The sequence below is a fragment of the Sus scrofa genome, chromosome 15, assembly GCF_000003025.6.
Source record: "Sus scrofa isolate TJ Tabasco breed Duroc chromosome 15, Sscrofa11.1, whole genome shotgun sequence".
NCBI classification, from domain to species: Eukaryota; Metazoa; Chordata; class Mammalia; order Artiodactyla; family Suidae; genus Sus; species Sus scrofa.
Genome location: NC_010457.5, coordinates 129,158,839 through 129,177,742, shown reverse-complemented (window position 1 = coordinate 129,177,742; position 18,904 = coordinate 129,158,839). Strand labels below are relative to the sequence as shown.

The 18,904-nt window shown below is 40.1% G+C and overlaps 1 protein-coding gene across 2 annotated transcripts; it reads right to left on the bottom strand.

Annotated features, from left to right (window-relative positions):
- On the bottom strand, positions 1,674–5,000 carry CCL20 (C-C motif chemokine ligand 20). Of its 2 annotated transcripts, none has more exons than XM_005672261.3 (4): positions 4,850–5,000; positions 3,613–3,724; positions 2,817–2,894; positions 1,674–2,151 (listed from the first exon to the last, which is right to left on the bottom strand). In XM_005672261.3, the coding sequence occupies exons 1-4, from the start codon at positions 4,926–4,928 to the stop codon at positions 2,130–2,132; spliced, it is 291 nt and encodes a 96-aa protein (XP_005672318.1). In that variant the 5' UTR covers positions 4,929–5,000; the 3' UTR covers positions 1,674–2,129.

Below are 18,904 nucleotides of genomic sequence, written 5' to 3'. Positions count from 1 at the left end.
CTCAATTGGCGGCATGATTGACAGTTGAGTGGGACAGTTCTTCACTGGGCTAGAGGATTCTGTGCATTCCAATAGGTTTAGCATCCCTGTGTCCTGCCCACAGAATGTCCGTAATACCCCAACTTCAGACATTGTGACAGCTAAAAATGCCCACATATATTTCCACAAACCCTTCTGCTGCCACGTTTCCAATTGGGTGTCTCCTTCTGGCCCTTCCAACTTTCGCTCAAAGGAGGGTTGCACCATATACAGTTGCCATCTTCACAGTCCAAGAGCATTGAATATTGAGTGTTTAATATGATTCAACCGAAGAGTCTTTTCTGGTAACCCTCACTGCCAATGCCCTGCAGCCTCCCATGACGTCCTTTTTCCCAGGGCTCACCACCCTGTGTTGTAATCTCTGCCTTTCTAGTTGTCCCCTCCCTCTCCCTACAAGAGCTCAGCCCTAATTACCAGGGAGTGAGGACCAAGTCCTAGCTTAATCTCTCGGTATCTCCAGCTTCACCTGGCTCGGTTCCTGTCTCAGCATAGGTATTAAACCCATGTTTGATGAAAAAACAAACAGGATATTAAGCATACTTTCCCTGATGACTCGATGTTGTTATTCGTGAGCTCAGAGGTGGCTTCGGAGCCTACTGAGTCACAGCTTTTGGCTCTACACCAGATGACCCACCACCGCCTGCTTTATGGATGTGTGTTGAATCCTTTGATCAGCGTGCCTGCCTCTACCAATCCTTCGTGGCCTTTGGAATCTTGAACAACTGCCTAGAGTGCCAGGTCGAAGTGCTCTGTGAACTTCAGGGCATGACAGTCTTATGGTAAGTACCCTAGTTCAAGTTCTTTTCGTCTTATTCCTGGGTTCCTGCTAGGTGTCACACATTTCTTGTGCCTCCCCGGTGAGTGAGGCAATCATTTCAAAAAACCCTCTGCAGAGTCACTTTCTTTTTGAAACGTGCTTAAAGATGACTCAAGAGGAGTCATGAAATAGAGAAATGATCCTGTGCTGAGACACCCCTTCGGTGGACCATGGCTGGTAATAGAATGATGGACAGTGATTTCTCAAGGTATTTTCTAGATATTTGTCATGTCCTTGTGGTGACAAAATATATGGGAAGACTTCTTTATTTTGAAAAGTTTCGTCAATAAATATTGAATGGTGTCTCAGATATAAAATCTTTCTAATTTTTGGTTTGAATGACTTTGAATTTAAAAATAAAAAACTGAAAACCTTTCCATTAAAATTCATGTATAATGAAATGCAAGACCATAAGGGATAAAGAGAAAAAACAGACAGAAGTAAATGGGAATACGATTTTCAGAAACTTTTCATATTTACTAAACCTTTAAATATTTTTTTATCTTCTTTTTTTCTTTTTTATGGCTGCACCAGTGACATACAGAAGTTCCCAGGCTAGGGGTCAAATCGGGGTGGCAGCTGCCGGCCCATGTCATAGCCACAGCAGTGCAGGATCCAAGCCACATCTGCAACCTACACCACAGCTTGCAGCAAGGCCAGATTCTTAACCCACTGAGCAAGGCCAGGGATGGAACCCACATCCTCACCGACACTATATTGGGTTGTTAACCCTCTGAGCCACAATGATAACTTCCTTTAAATATTTTAATATGCCTCTTAATAAATGCTATGTAACTCAATCAACAAACAAGCTTTGGTTCTTTTATTTTCAGTATTTATTCTTCTTATCATTTTTCTCTTTTACAAAGTAATTACAATGATGTAGGAAACAAAACTACATAAACAAAAGAATGTTAAATGTTGGGGGGTTTTAATAGCCTGCCTGCAAGAGAGTCCATATAATCTCATTCCTCCAAACATAACTTTATACCTCATACTAAACCAAATAGCTTATAGAAAACTAGTATTAAATAGCAAAACACACAAAAAAACTACACATATAAATAACATAACATAAAATAGAGTATAACATGATGCTTAACAAAGCAAACTATGATGCAATATGAATCAACTTCATTAATTGGACAAGTCCAAAGAGGCACAGATCAGATGAGCTCAGAAGTCTCAGTAATGTGTAAGTGAAACCACCAGCACAGCGAGGTTCTTTTTGTTCTTGGGCTGTGTCCAATTCCATAGCAGGGAGCATCTGTTTTTACATCTTCTTGACTCTTTGACTATAACGAGAAAAGGAAGGAAAAAAATTAAGCAAGGAGATGGTAACTGGTAAGTAGAATATCTTTGGTACCTACATATTGCCTCACACTTCCCCGTCTCATCTCAGGATGCCAAGCCACTCAGAGGCCATGAGGCCATATGAGGAAATCAGGGTTCAGAGAGGTTGGGCCTTGCCCAACATAACCCATCCAGCTAATGACAGAAACAGGATATGGAAACTTATGCTGTGTCTTCACATTCAGTGTCTGACACCCTGGTGTGACATGATTCTGTCCCTTGATGGAGTGTCACCCAATTATCACCCATGTAAATCAGAGCCTTGGATCTCCCTTTAACTGCTTATGTTTTAGCTTTTAAAAATGAAGGTCACGTAGCCTGTAAATTATATGAAAAGGAGGCATCTCCTCAACAAGAATCAAATGCACAGAGGAATCTCATACCTCATATGAAAAATCACTAAATTTTTTTAAAATTAAAATGGTCTATAAGAGGAAAAAATGAATGATCATTTTCAGGGTCCAATTTGAGTTTCCCTTTTAAAACAACTCCTTAGTGCTTAGGCTAAAGCATTCCAGCAAGCCTACGATCCAGCACTCTGAACATCATTTTTGCCCCAGACATTTGGAGAGAGGCTGATGGGTTGTGCAAGTGGCAAGTTTCCTACCTGAGGATATTCACGGCTTGTTTCACCCAGATCTTCTTTGGATCTGCACACACGGCTAACTTTTTCTTTGTGTAAAAGCTGAAAAATCAGACAATTTGATTTATATTCCAAGAGCTTTAAATGGCTTTTTTCCCCCCACAGATAATGCAATGGAATTTTCTTATTCCAATGGGCTGCTCTACACTCTAAACATGTCATTTGTTTCAGAGGCGAAATAAAATGCAAAAAAAAAATTGCTTCTGATAAAGTTTGATGCAAGAAATAAAAGTGATTCTCCCTGATTTTCTCTGCAATTTAACAAATGGTTGTATAGTAACAGGAAGATAAAGTTCCAGAACTGTTATATAATTTCGTTGGTGGTGGCACATAAAATATGTATGTCTGATCAATAACTGATGTCACTCCAAAGTATGACATCCTATATAAATCAAGAATATTATATGTGACCCCATAATCACTCTGAGTTTTTACTTAACAGCCCCCCTACTTTCTGGTAGAAGACACTCATTTCAAAGTTTCTGTCTTCCATATTTTCTTGAGCTAGTATTTTGGTAGCTTCTAAGTTTATCTTTAAAAGTGATTTTGCCCTCAACTCTGTTCATATTTTCACACTAAGCTTTTGCCCTTTTCCAGTCCTATCAAAAGTGAACGTCAAAGAATATACATACAACTGAAACAAAACTGTCTTTGTCCCATTAGTTATTTCTGTGTGAAACTCCAAAAAGGCGAAACTTTCTCTACCTGCCATTTCCATGCACTCCTGATACAAATGAATTAGAATCCCTTAGTAACTTACATGATTGCATTGATGTCACAAGCTTCATTGGCGAGCTGCTGTGTGAAGCCCATGATAAATCTGGGGTGAAGAATATGGTCTGTATATCGGAGGCAGCAGTCAAAGTTGCTTGCTGCTAAAGAGAAATGAAAGATATTAAGCCCACGTGAGTGAACTTATTCTGTGCTAGGTATTAGGGAACGCTTTGAAGTTGCGGAACATCTGGAATCGGATTTATATGGTAAAGAAACTATCTAGAGGAATGGTCTCCTTGTCTTTGAGACCTGATTTAACATAGTTTCCAGTTCTCTTTTAAAAAGTTTGTGTACTGGGGAACTTTGGTTCCATGATAGAGTTTAGAAGTACACAACTTCTCACAAGAAGAATATCTTTAGTAAGAAACACCAACTGTCAGTGGTTTATAATTCCTCAAGAATGTGGAGACCTCTCCTTGAAGAAACCCTTATACATGAACTTATAAATTCCTAAGATCTGAATAAACTGTCAGATGTTAATCAATTATCTGGCTACTGGGTGTTGAGAGGAGTAGAACGAGCAGTTACAAAGGAAAATGATGTATAGCAGTTGCTAATAAAAATTACAATTAAAGCACTTTGAAGCTGTAATTTTAGATAATGGGAATTTTTTTTTTTATTTTGTTCATAAAAGTCCAAGACAGGTGTCTTCAGGAAGGCACCTGTTGCTAAAGTGATGTTCTCTTACAGTAATAAAGCAATTCTTGGACACTCCCCTGATTTAAATTACAACCTGCTATAAGGTAGTGGATAAATGTCATCTCCAAGCATTCCCAAGGCCTTGCAAGGCTGAAGAAGTCAGCTGTCATCATCCATCTCTAAAAAATGAGTTTTGAACTCTGCTAAAACTGTTCCGTTGGAAAGCGAGAAAGTTGGGGCAGCGGGAGCATTTCCTACATTTCAAGATGACCCCATTCAATAATGACGTTACGCAATTCACAGCCCTCCCAGAAATAGCACTTTGGCCTTGTTCTGGAGCTTGGGGGTCCAAGAGCCCATCACCCTGCCCAAATCTGCTGGGATGGACAGAAGAGAAAAAAAAGCCTGGCAGGGAGCAGTAACTTTTCCCTCTTTCACTCACCAGATGAAAGGACAACCTTCACCCCTTTCCTCTGAAGATTTTCTAAAGGGCTTCCATCCCTCGGGGCCCCCAGCTGGGCTCAAGGCTTAGTGGAAAATGAAAATAGTCCTTCCTCCTGTGCAAGCAGAAAGGGGCCACTTACCTTCTGACTTGCTGCAGAGGTAGAGCAGCAGCACCGACATCAAAGCAGCCAGGAGCAAACTCTTGCTACTGCACATCATTTTCAGCTCAAGAGTAGATGTGCTCAGTGCTGGGTACCTAGTGCCCTGGGAGTGCTGTGATGTTTGATAGCAGCCTGGGCCCGGGATGGCCCTACTTATAGCAAATATTGGGAATGTACACAGAGGGCGTGTTCTCACGTGGGGTTTTCCCCATTGATCAACCTGCCTCATTATGTCGTCACAGAGGAAAACCACAGGGAAAACTTCCTGCCTTTCCCTAGTGTTGGGAAAGTGTGAAGGTCAGGATGGGAAGAGGGGGAGGGTTGAGAAGGGAAAAATCCTATAAAGTCCTTTGAATTTTGCAAAGAAGGGAAAGCAGCTCAGTCCTGAGACCCGGAAAAGATCTCTGTCCAGTTTCAAATTAATCTCTTGTCTGAAAAGAGAGGACAAGGATTAACAATGATACGAAGGTCATTATTACACGCTGTTTGCTTTCCAGAGCTAACGGTGGAGGAAGAGGAGGGGCAGAATAACAAGCAGACTTCTATTTATAGGCTCATCCTTGGTGCTCAGCCATCACCAAAAACCTGAATTTCTAGGCTACCGTTCAGAGCAGGTGATAGAACAATGCTTAGCAGGGTCACCCACTTCCCCCAACTTTAGTAAAAAAATATCAGCTCTTAAGTAAGACTCAAGCTTCAGCCTCATCATGGTTTCAAGTCACCTCTTCTAAATATTTTATTTTTGCATGACTCTAATCAATATCGCAGCCCAGAAAATGACCCCTATCTGCTCTTAACTCTCCATGTTCATGTGGTTACATAACTCAATACAAAGCTCAGAAGGAAAAAAAAAAAAAAGAGGAAAAAAAGCCTATCAGCAGTGGCTAATCAACAAAACAAAGGTCGAATTAGTGATAATGGTAATAGGGTAGTATGAATCCCTAACCCATGACAATGTAATAAGAACTCTGCACTAAGGAGAATATCATTGTATGCTAAGGACTGGGTTTGTGCAAAGGTACTGAAGTAATAGGGGGTGGGGTGTGAGTGATGAAATTCTCTTCTCTCCTATTATGGGCATGGTTACACGTAACTACACTACCTGTGTTGAAATTCATAGAACTGTACACTAAAAGAAAAAGGCGAATTGTAGTATATGACCATTTAAAAAATAAACTTTACAGATATTGAAATCCTAAAAAAAGAACTGTCCACTACACACAAATAGGTTAAAAGTAAAGACTCAAAAAAGAGGAGTTCCCGTCGTGGCGCAGTGGTTGACAAATCCGACTAGGAACCATGAGGTTGTGGGTTCGATCCTTGGCCTTGCTCAGCGGGTTAAGAATCTGGCGTTGCTGTGAGACATGGTGTAGGTTGCAGATGCAGCTCGGATCCCACGTTGCCATGGCTGTGGTGTAGGCTGGCGGCTATAGCTCTGATTCGACCCCTAGCCTGGGAACCTCCACATGCCACAAGAGTGGCCCTAGGAAAGGCAAAAAGCCAAAAAAAAAAAAAAAGAAAAAGAAAAAAAGAAAAAAATAAATAAAAAGGACTAAAAGGGAATACTATGAACATCTGTATGGCAATATATTAGATAAAAGAGATGAAAGGGACAACTAGCAAGAAAAATAGAAATAACTGAACCAGACTCAAGTAGACATAGAAAGTTTGAATAGCTCTCTGACAAATAAAGATATCAAACTGGTAACTAAAAATATTTCCACAAAGAAAAGCCCAGACCCAGATGGCTTTACTGGTGAATTCTACCAAATATTCAAAGAAAAATTAAAACAAATCCTTCACAATTTTTTTTTTTCTTTTGTCCGTTTAGGGCCACACTCCCAGCACATGGAGGTTCCCAGGCTAGGGGTCTAATCGGAGCTTTTGCCACCAGCCTACCCCACAGCCACAGCAATGCCAGATCCAATCCATGTCTGCGACCTACACCACAGCTCACGGCAACACCAGATCCTTAATCCACTGAGCGAGGCCAGAGATCAAACCTGCAACCTCATGGTTCCTAGTTGGATTCGTTTCCACTGTGCCATGACGGGAACTCCTCCACAAATTTTTTTTAAGTAGAAGAGGAAGAATCAATTTCTAACTCATTCTATGACGACAGTATTACTGTCTAATATTATCAATATTAGATAGAGACATCACAAGAAAAGAAAACTGCAGACCAATACTGACCCAATGAATACAGACACAAAAATCCTCAGCAAAATACTATTAAGCTGTATCCAACTACATATAAAAAGGATCATACATCAGAACCCGGGAAATATTAACAAAACAAAAAAAAAATGTGGAAAGCATTTGGCAAAATCCAACACTTTATCGTAATAAGAACTCAACAAACTAGGAATGGTAGAGAATTTCCTCAACCTGATAAAGGCCATCTATGAAAATTTCACAATTAATATCACACTTAATGTTGAAATACTGAATGCTTATGTTGAAATACTGAATGATGCTTCCCCCCTGAAATCAAAACCAGGACAAGGATGTCCATTCTAGCCACTTCAACATTTGACTGAAGGTTCTAGCCAAGATAATTAGTCAAGAAAAGGGAGTGGCGGAGGCACCCATATCAGAAAGGAAGTAGCAGCTATCTTAATTTGAAAATGAGATAATCTTATAAGTGGGAAATCCTAAAGAATCTCCTTAAAAAACTATTAGACCTAATAAGTTCAACAAGGTTGCAAGATTCAAGATCGATACACAAAAAATCAATTGTATATCTATACAATGTCAATAAAAAACTTGAACATGGAATTAAGAAAACAGTTGCTTTTACAATAGAACAAAAGAATAAAATATCTAGGTATGAATTTAACAAAAGAAGTGAAAAGCAACTTAAAACTACAAAACATTCTTAACAAATTAAAGACAACTTTTAAATAAATGGAAAGACATCCCCTGTCATGGATTGGAAGACATTATTGTTAAGAGGGCACTACTCAGAATTCCTGTTGTGGCTCAGTGGATTAAGAAAAGCATAGTATCCATGAGGATGTTGGTTTGATCCCTCACCTTGCTCAGTGGGTTAAGGATCCAGCATTGCTGCAAGCCACAGTGTGGGCTGCAGATGTGGTTCAGATCCAACATTGCTGTGGCGGTGATGTAGGCCCACAGCTGAAGCTCTGATTCAACCCCTGGCCTGGGAACTTCCATATGCTGCAGGTGAGGCCATAGAAAGAATGAAAGAAGAAGAAAAAAAGATGGCACTACTCCATAAACTGGTCTACGGATTCAACAAAGTCCTATCAAAATCCTAGCTGACATCTTTTCAGAAATGGAAAAGATGATACTCAAATTCATATGGGATTAGAAAGGATCCTAAATAGTTGCCTGATTCCAAAACTTGCTGGAAACCTACATTTATCAGACATTTGACATGCTCATAAGTGCAGACATAGATCAATGGAATAGAGTTGAGACCCCAGATATAGCTTCATTTGCATGGTCAACACATCATTTATGAGGATGTCAAGACCATTCAGTGGGGGAGAGAAGAGTCTTTAGCAAATGATGCTGGGACAACTGTATACCCACATGCAAAAGGAAGATGTCAATCATGCTAATATTACCCCACACCAGACACAAAAATTAACTCAAAATGGATCGCAGACTTAAATATAAACTATGAACCTCTTAGAAGAAAAGGTAGCAGTAAATCTCCATGACTTTGGGCAATGATTTTTCAGATACGAGACCAAAAGCTCAAGCAACACAATAAAAAATATACTGGACTATATTAAAACTATAAAATTTTGTGCTTCAAAAGATACTACAAAAAATGTGAAAAAACACAAATGAAACTTTCCACAGAAAGGAAACTTACAGACTTGGAGAACAGACTTGTGGTTGTCTAGGGGGAGGGGGCAGGAGTGGGATGGACTGGGAATCCTGGGGTTAATAAATGCAAACAATTGCATTTGGAGTGGATAAGCAATGAGATCCTGCTGTATAGCACTGGGAAATATATCTAGTCACTTGTGATGGAGCATGATAGAGGATGATGTGAGAAAAAGAATATATATATATATATTTATTTATATGCATATATATATATATATATCTGTGATTGGGTAACTTTGATGTATAGTAGAAAATTGGCAGAACACTGTAAACCAACTATAACAGAAAAAATTAAAATCATTTTAAAAATGTGAAAAACAACCTACAGAAAAGTAGGAAATATTTTCAAATCATGTATCTGATAACAAACATATGCTTATATCTAGAATATATGAAGAATTCCTGCAATTCAGTAATATAAAGATAAATAATCCAATATAAAAAAAAATGGACAAAACACCTGAATAGACATTTCTCCAGGGAGAGATAATGGGTCAACAAGCTCATGAAAAGATGCTTCACATTGTTGCTCGTTAGATAAATGTAAATCAAAACCACAATGGCATACCAATTCATGTCCACAAGGATGGCTGTAGTCAAAAAGGCAGGTAAGTGTTGGCAGTGATGTAGAGAAACTGTGAGTCCTCATGCATTACTGATGGGAGTGAAAAATGATGCGGCCACTTTGAAAAACGATTTGACAGTTCCTCAGAAGGTTAATCATAGAATTGCCATACAAGCAGGAAATTCCACTCCTATGTATACACTCAAGAGAAAGAACATATCTTCAGACAGAAACTTGTGCGAATGGTCATGGCAGCATTATCCATAATAGCCAAAAAGTGAAAATAATCCAAATGTCACCAAGTGATGAACAGATACATGGAATGTGGTGAATGTAGACCACAGAAGATTCTATGGCAACAAAAAAGAAAGGAGTGCTGATGGAGGCGACAGCAGGGAGAAACCTTGAAAACCTCACACCAAATAAGCACAAAAGGTCACAAATTACATAGTTCCATTTATATGAAATGTTCCATACCAGCAATCCTGTAGGTACTGGAAGTAGAATAGTGACGGTCAAAGACTCGGTTGGGGTGTTAGGAAAAGGGAGGGGCAGGGAAGGTGACTGTTAATAGGTATCAGGTTTCTTCCTTATTTTTTGTAGATCTAAAAATAGGTAGTGAAATAACCCTGTGAATATACTAAAACACATTGAATTGCACGCTTTAAAAGGGTGACTTTTATGGGACGTGAATTATATCTCAATAAAGCTTATAACCATAACAAAAATTCTCCACCCAGTTTTATCTAACACTCACCCAGGCCCACAGAGCCCTTTTTTTATATGGATGTATCATTTCATATGTGTCACTGAAAAACTTTAAAAAATATCACCTTCAATTGATTTTGTGTTCAATCAGTGAACAAGCTAATGAGAAGGTTAAGGTAAGAAAAGTATTTCAAATCCAATTGATCAGGAGACTACTATCACTCTGGAATTTAGTTTTCTAGCCATTCTTTTCATACTCTCACAATTCTAGGGAGTCCTAATTGCTGCATGTAGCATAGGCTCTCCGTCTTGCTATTTTTTTCCGGAAAAAAAAAATGACAGGTGTTTTATGTGGAAGGTACAGATACCATAGAACATAATGTCTGCATTCAAGGGCACTTACAATAAGGAAATTAAAACAAACAAATAACTATGAAATGAAGCAATACAGTAAGTGCCATATTTATATTATATGAAACATTGTTAAAGAAAGTAACAAAACATGATCCTTTAAAAGTTTCTGAACTTGGAGTTCCCGTCGTAGCGCAGTGGTTAACGAATCCGACTAGGAACCATGAGGTTGTGGGTTCGGTCCCTGCCCTTGCTCAGTGGGTTAACGATCCGGCGTTGCCGTGAGCTGTGGTGTAGGTTGCAGATGAGGCTCGGATCCCCGTGGCTCTGGCGTAGGCCGGAGGCTACAGCTCCGATTCGACCCCTAGCCTGGGAACCTCCATATGCCGCGGAAGCGGCCCAAAAAAAAAGCAAAATGACAAAAATAAAATTAAAAAAAATAAAAATAAAATAAAAGTTTCTGAACTCCTTTTCAATTTCTACCACAGTTCAACAGAACATGCACCTTGCTGACCCAACAGAGTGTCAGTGGAAAACTGACAAAACACTGTAAACCAACTATAATGGAAAAAATAAAAATCATCTGAAAAAAAGACCCAGATTCCTGTTTTTCAGTAACACACACACACACACACACACACACACACACACACACACACACACACACACACAAACAAAAAAAACAAAACCTGTTCTCTTTCTGATGGAAACTCCATGAAAAGTTTTTGGAGGATGGTAGAAGTACCTTTCGAAACAGCATTTATTGAGCACCTCCTAGGTCCCAGATATTTTAATGGAGAATGTGATATTTGGTTCTCTTTGTGGGAGGGCGGTAGATGGGATGTGGGGGACAAAGAACCAGACAGCCCTGAACTTTCCACCTTCCACAGCAGTGGGTCTTAATGGCAGCTGGGCTTCAAGGAAAAAGCATGGTTCTTACCATGGTTTTTTAATAGTATGAGTTATTAAATCTCTAAGATAGAGAAGCACAGAGACCATCTAGTTCAATACGTTACTTTTAAAGGTAAGGGCACTAAAGCCACAAAGATGTTTGACTTCATCCGTGTTGAACCCTGAGGACCAGATCTAGAAGTCAGATGTTCCTCAGGTCAGAGAGCATTCTGCATTTCCTCAAGGTTTTATTATCTGATTATCAAATGGGTGGTAAAATAGATCATCAGCCTACACGTTTGTTTTCTTTAGATAGTAGCACAAGTTTTAGTTTCTATATAGGCTTAATCCCACACTCCAAATACTGAGGTATTAGAGAGATTGCTTTAAAATAAAAATAACAAGCCCTAACTTCAAAGGCAGGTAGCAACAATTTTAATCCCCGCAATGACTGCTTAAAACAAATCAAGCATCTCTTTCCTGGCGTCTGCCTTTGGATTCCCCTGAGAGCAAAGCCTCAGGTTGGACAATTTATTTGTGAGATAATCCCAAGAAAGGAGAGAGGGGCAGGGAGGCGGAGGGACGAAAACTTTCGAGATCATTCTGCAGGCACAGGGGAATCAATGTCGCTGGAACCTCCAGGGAAACTAGGAGAGGTCTTACAGAATTTTCCCCTCTGAAGGAGGCAGCTGGAGCCTGTGTCAACCAGCTCACATCCCTCAATCTGAGGAGTGTCCCAGGGGCATTCAACCCCCTGCAGTTTTAAACTGTGCTTGGGGGTGAAGAGACTGGTCCAGGCTTCTCCCTCAGCTCTGAGAAGGTCTTGGTGCAGAAAGACAAGCAGAGCATCTTCCAGGCAAGTTGTTGTCAGTGTGACATGATCTGAACTCACTCCAGGACTGCTGAGGCTGAAATCAGAGGTGAGCTGAAAGAATGTGAAACGGGTTTCAGAGCCACCTACTACAATGGCTTAAGAAAGCTTTTCAAGGAACCGCAATTTGGGGCAAGCAGTTGTAAAGAAAATAATGATCTCGTATGTGAAGGCCAGATGATCCCTCCACAGAGGCGAGGAGGGCAGTTTGGCTTTGTAAAAAGAATTTTCCAGAACATAATAAACACCATAAGTCTTGTTTCTTGATGTCCCCTTGATCCTGAGATAAAAGCTTTGACCCATAAATTCATTACATTGCAAGGCCATGTAGTCATATTGAGGAATATTTAGATATTGGATCTAGGAAAGCCAAGGACTAATGTTTCTAAGGTTCACAAAGAGGCCTGAAGATATCATCATTTCCATTAAAGAGACAGGAGAGAGTAACCAAAGGATATTTCTCTGACCCAAGGCACTGGGAGTCAGTGCCATCATTGGGGTGGGGCAGGGGGAAGCACCATGATAAAGAAGTATTCAGTCTTAACATTAAATATGAGATAACTACCCATGTGATGCTTCATAAAATTCTTACAGGGACCAGGTCAGATGTCAGTTTTCAAAAAAAAAAAAAAATGATGCTTCTCTATAATAGCCACTGATGGCCTCAAGCATAAATTGCTCCTTTTCAAGAACCAAAAGAAATATCACTGAAAGATTTTTAAAGTATTGGTTGCAGGTCACATAAAATTGGAAGCCACCTCTGTTCTGAATTCCTGCAAGGTTATTGTTTAAACAAAAATAAAGAGCTCCTATAACCAGTCTTATGAAAACAGGCACTATTTTCTGAGGGATGGAGCTTGAGGCTTGCCAAGTGACTTTTTGAGTTTGGACGCCGATCTGAGTCGATGACCGAAGAAACTAGAGTAGGTTTTATATGTGAAAACCTTGTACTCCTTTTCTGACCTACTGAGAGACCCTCCAGTTCAGATTTAATTTCTCTGCAGACAGAGGAATTAGCATCAAGTTCAGTTAACTCCACTCTGCATTGTTTCTCTTGACCTGGAGGCTCTTCAGTCCTTTCTGGTCTCCCACTTCCTCCGTTTCTGTGGAGTCACAGCAGAGGCGTGGCCATTAATGACAGGCGGGAAGAAATCAGCAGGGCTGTTTCAGGGCTAGCACTAGCAATCAGCAGACGCAGACTGTGCCAAAGTTTCCTGTGTGCCATCATAAAACCTCATCTTTCTGGAAGCCGACAAGGTAAGGGTATTGAACTATGTGGAGATGACGTCACAAGGCTGATGAATGAAGGTCATGGTGCTCCTGCCCGGCCTTGACATCTTAAGCAGGTGATGTGTCAGCATCCAAGCCCGTGGTGAAGTCATCCAGACACGGGACTGTCGGATCTGAAATAACATCCATGCTGATGCTGGTCTTTCTCTCTCCTCCAGACACACCTCACATTAGCTGGTTTCCCACCTTGGAGCCCACCACTTTGCTGGCGTCCATGTATTGAATGATTTTGTTCATATGCTTATTTTTTTTTTTTTTTTTTTTTTTGGCCTGACTGCTCATACTTGCCAAACGGTGGCTGAAATTTCTAAGTGTTTTCTTACTGTCAAAGTCCCCATTATGCTGCCCTCTTGGGCTACATAACCTGGGGTACTTTTAAAGCTGCCAGGTTGAAAAGTTCCTCCTTTGCAGCCAATATGTGTAACAATGAGGATTTGCCTTCTCAAGGGTCCCCAAATCACATTAAGACCAAGGTTCATCAGCCCACTGAAAGTCTTCGAATCTCCTCAACTACTTTGGCCAATTAGGAAGTCACTCTTTCCCTTAACTTGATAGCAAATATTATAAAAACTTAACACAGGTCAAATAGATAACACCCCAAAGTTTAGAAAGGGCCCAGCTTGTTCTTGACATGGAAAAATAGAAACATTCTTTGCAGACATAGAAACAATTTTTCTTCACTATGCCTTGCTCTGGGATGGAATGAATTTTTCCCACTGAATTCTAAATGGAATTCTGATTTATTAAACTGCTGCAAGGGCCACTTCTTTCCTGATGTACAAAATCATTTTTGCTTGGTCTTGAATTTTGAAACATACACAGGCCTACATGCGTGCACCCACACAAACACAGGCACACAAACACATGCACACAAACACACACGTATGTGCAAAGGGCAAAAGTCAAGGGTAAAGGGACCATAGATGTAAATTACTATTATTCAAAGAAAATATCCAAAGAGGACATCTCATTTACATGGACCCGACTCTTCACTGACGAGAAAGCAGAGAATGTCATTCATTCAACACAGGTTTATTTTTTTTTTGTCTTTTTTTTTTTGGGGGGGGGGGCCACACCCGCAGCATATGGAGGTTCCTAGGCTAGGGGTCAAATCAGAGCTGTAGATGCGGCCTACACCACAGCCACAGCAACGAGAGATCCAATCCACCTCTGCGACCTGCGCCACAGCTCAGGGCAACGCCAGATCCTTAAACTACTGAGCAAGGTCAGTGATCAAACCTGTGTCCTCAAGGATACTAGTCGGGTTCCTTAACTACTGAGCCATGATGGGAACTCCATCATTCAACAAATATTTTTGTGCATCTAATTTGTGCTAGAGACTATTTATTAACAGCCCTGAGACTAGAGCGGTCAACAAAACAAAGTCTCTATCCTCATGAAGCTTGGGCTGTAGTAGATGAGCTAGACAAGAAATAAATGAATGAACATGTAAGTAATTTAATATGAGGGAATGGAAGTATCGTAAAGAAAAATAAAGGGGGATAATGGACAAGACTGTCTCTAGGTGCCGTTTTGGATAAGGTAAACAGGAATGCATCTCTGGTGGAGACACTGAGCAGAGATCTGAAGAAGGCTAGAGCAAGCCTTGCAGATGTCTGCGGGAAGAGCATCCAAAGTAGAGGGAGAACAGCAAGTGCACCATCCCTGACACCAGAATGTGCTTGGGATGCCTGAGGGACAGCGAGGCCAGAATGCTGGAACAGATGGAGTGAGGACGGCCACAGAGGTGGCCAGGAGGCAAATTAGGGAGGGCCTATTGGCCTTGGTAGGGAATTTGCTTGTTATTCTAAAAGCAGTGGGATACCATTGGATAGATTTGTGTGGGAAAACAGTGTGCCCGTATTTAAGATTTCAGAGGGATCCCTGACCCTCTAAGGAGAACCAAAGAGAAGAGAGGAAAGTCATGAGGAAATTGTTTATTTCAGGGTGGACCTGGTGGAGATGGTCAGAAGTAGCTGCATTGGGAATATATTCTAAAGGTTAAAAAAAAAAGTTATTTTATATAAATTGGAGAGTGAATGTGAAAGAAAAAGAATATGTAGGAATGACTCCAAATATTTTGTCTTGAATAACTAAGGGAATGGTGGTGCAATTTAATCAGATGGGGATGAGTGAGGGAGAAGGAGGTTCTTGGGAGCAGGAATAGCAGCAAGTGTTCTATCCTGTTGGAAATGCCTAATGGGCATCCAAAGAGAGAAGTTACTTTCCCCCACATCTGACCATCTAACCTTGAGACTGTTCACTGTAACTCAGGCACAGCTGAAACCAGACCCAGTCTTGAGGACCCAGGAATTGGTTGGAACCAACAGAAAATCAATCATTGGTTGGAGCCCACTAGAAAATCAAGTTAGAGACCAAGGAGTCATTTTTGAACATTATGTTATATGTAATTCAGCTAAATTTCAAACAAAAAAACTTGACTTTCACTCTGGGTGAGGGGATTGGTTTTGTCTCACTGTAGTTTTCCATGAGCATGTGTCACAGACTGTTCTCTGTTAGCACTACGTCATTTGTCACATATATAAGAAAAAAATGTTAAAGCAGTGATGAAAGCTCAAGGGGAAGATGTTTTATGTAATTCAAAACTATTTTTTGAAATTCTGGGTTTGCCAAAATGTGAACCATTTCTTAATTCCCTTCCCATGCCCCTATGACATATCCACAAGAAACGGAAACAGCAAAAACACATACAGAAGTCATGCTGTTCTCTGGGGGAAAAGTACTCCCAATGACATATCCAAAACCTCTTCTATACATGTAAAAGTAACTCACATTATGTAAACACACTTTTAAATGCAACTTCTCTTTCTTTCATTTTACTTTTCAGTTTCAGGGTTCTTGGGATCACCAAGTTTGTTGTTAGTAGAAAGAAGGGGAGGGGTAAACTAGGAATGTGGGATTAATGGATGCACGCTAGTGAACATAACAGATAAATGACAAGGACTCACTGTATGGCACAGGGAGCTATATTCAGTATTATATAATAACCTATAATGGAAGAAAAATTTTAAAAAGAATATGCCTATATATTACTTTGCTGTATATCTAAAACTAACGCAATATTGTAAATCCATGGTAGTTTAATTTTTTAAAGAGTTTATTACTAGATTGTGTACAATAACACAGATTATTCTTGACTTATCACTTTTAAATTCTTTTGATTTTTCGGATAGTCTGTATTTTGCTTCTTCTCCATGAGGAAGGGAGGGATCTAGCTACCTTTCAAGGAACTTTTCATTATAATGGTGACAGTTCTAATTCTCAAACTGCATGGAGGCTCCAAAGATTTCAGCAGGAATTTCCCACTATTAATTTTGATGCCAATGACTCTCCATTGCCACTTCAAAGTAATTTGTTATCAACAAGCCAGTCATCTGCTCATGACTAAATGTTCCTTTTAAGTGAAGAATCTGATCCATAGAGATAACTCCATCACTTCAACATGACTTTATTTTTTTAATCTTCAAATCTTTCAGGAAATACGACCTGTTCAGATTTTGATATTCTCAAAACGCCTCTGCCTTTCTTCACTGGATCACTAAAGGATCCCCAAGCCTGGCTAGCTGCACAAAGATCTGTGCCTTGAAATCCCTGGGGGGTGGGCACGGGGCGGGGGTGGGGTGGAGGTGGGGTACCCTGTGGTATATAAAAATTCCCAGGCTAGGGGTCAAATCAGAGTTACAGCTGCCAGCCTATGCCACAGCCACAGCAATGCCATATACAAGCTTTGTCAGGAAACTACACCACAGCTCACGGCATTGCCGGATCCTTAGCCCACTGAGTGAGGCCAGGGATCAAACCTGCATCCTCATGGATGCTGGTTGGGTTTGTTACCACTGAGCCACAATGGGTATTTGAACTCCAGGCTGATGAAAGTTAAAAGGCTGTACAAAACCTCATGGGATTGGAGTTCCCATCGTGGCTCAGTGGTTAACGAATCCAACTAGGAACCATGAGGTTGCAGGTTTGATCCCTGACCTCGGTCGGATCCGGCGTTGCTGTGAGCTGTGGTGTGGGTTGCGGATGCAACTCAGATCCCCTGTTGCTGTGGCTCTGGTGTAGGCTGGCAGCTACAGCTCTGATTAGACCCCCAGCCTGGGAACTTCCACATGCCGCGGGAGCAGCCCTAGAAATGGCAAAAAAAGACAAAAAAAAAAACTCATGGGATTAAAATTTCCTAAGAAACTGTACAAATATCATTCAAGATGCCAAAATATTCAGTCCTCATGCTGGATGTGTATGTGTATATATAAAAATGAGAGGATACCTAAATTTTCTAGGTATACGCTGTTAAACCATGTACCCTAATTGACGTATTCTCCAAAGATAGTCTTGATTTTTGGTGTTTGCAACATTTATTTTAATTTAAACTTCATCATGCTAAAATTAGACTTTACTCCTTTCTCTAATCATTATGAAGCATTGATCATATTTTTGTTATTTTGGGGGTTTTGACTTTTATTTTTGCTTTTTAAGGCCACACCCACAGCATATGGAAGTTCCCAGACTAGGGGTCGAATCAGAGCTGTAGCCACCGGCCTACACCACAGCCACAACCCGAGCCGTGTCTGTGACCTACACCATAGCTCACAGCAACTCTGGATCCTTAACCCACTGAGCAAGGCCAGGAACCAAACCTGCAGCCTCATGGATACTAGTCAGATTCATTTCTGCTGAGCCACTATGGGAACTCCCCATATTTTCATTAATGTGCTTTCCCTGATGAAATGCTATGCTTCTTAGTTTAATAGCTTCATTATAACAGAATTCAGTGGAAAATGCAAAAATATGACACAACAGTTTTGTAACTGATTTTACATAGTTGCTGTCTGCTGTGACAAATCGAAGCTAACCTTTTGTGAATGATGCTGAGAAGGATTTTTTATAATAACCTTATTTTTAAAATTTTTATTATAGGAATGTGTTTTTTATTCCCAAATATTTTATTTTATTGATTTTTATTACAGTATGGTGGATTTAAAATGTTACTTCGACTTTTGCTATACTGCAAAGTGACCCAGCCATCCATATGGAAAATGAGAAAGATTCTGAGGCTGAGTACAGGACATTGAGAGACGAGTTTCCTTATGTATTAGCAGTGGCTACTGTGAGGCAGGAGATGGGATGACATATTTATGGACCCTAGAATCATATCTGTTCCTGAATTCTTCTAATGGTTTTAATGAAATGGTTGAGTATTTATTCTTTTTCTTGCAAAAAAATTATCACAGAGTATATATATCAAGCTGATACATAAATATTCTAGTGCCTTTCTTCTCTTAAAAGACAAAGTCTATGAGGCGTAATACAGAAGGAATAGAGTTTTAAATATATTTCTGCACATAAGAATATAACGGTAACATATACTCTGTTGAAAGAAAAAAGATACAAATAAGTCAAAAGAGAAACACAAAGATTAATCATACGCTCACCACCTAGAGGATGGCAAGTAGTTAAAAAAGATGTGTAAGCT

Bases quoted from the DNA above. Each gene is read 5' to 3' on its own strand.
- CCL20 (XM_005672261.3), bottom strand. From the start codon at position 4,928: ATGATGTGCAGTAGCAAGAGTTTGCTCCTGGCTGCTTTGATGTCGGTG. The intron at 3,725-4,849 runs GTAAGTGGCCCC...TCTCTTTAGCAG, and splicing joins CCTCTGCAGCAAGTCAGAAG to CAAGCAACTTTGACTGCTGC. The intron at 2,152-2,816 runs GTAGGAAACTTG...TTCTCGTTATAG, and splicing joins CAAGCCGTGAATATCCTCAG to TCAAAGAGTCAAGAAGATGT.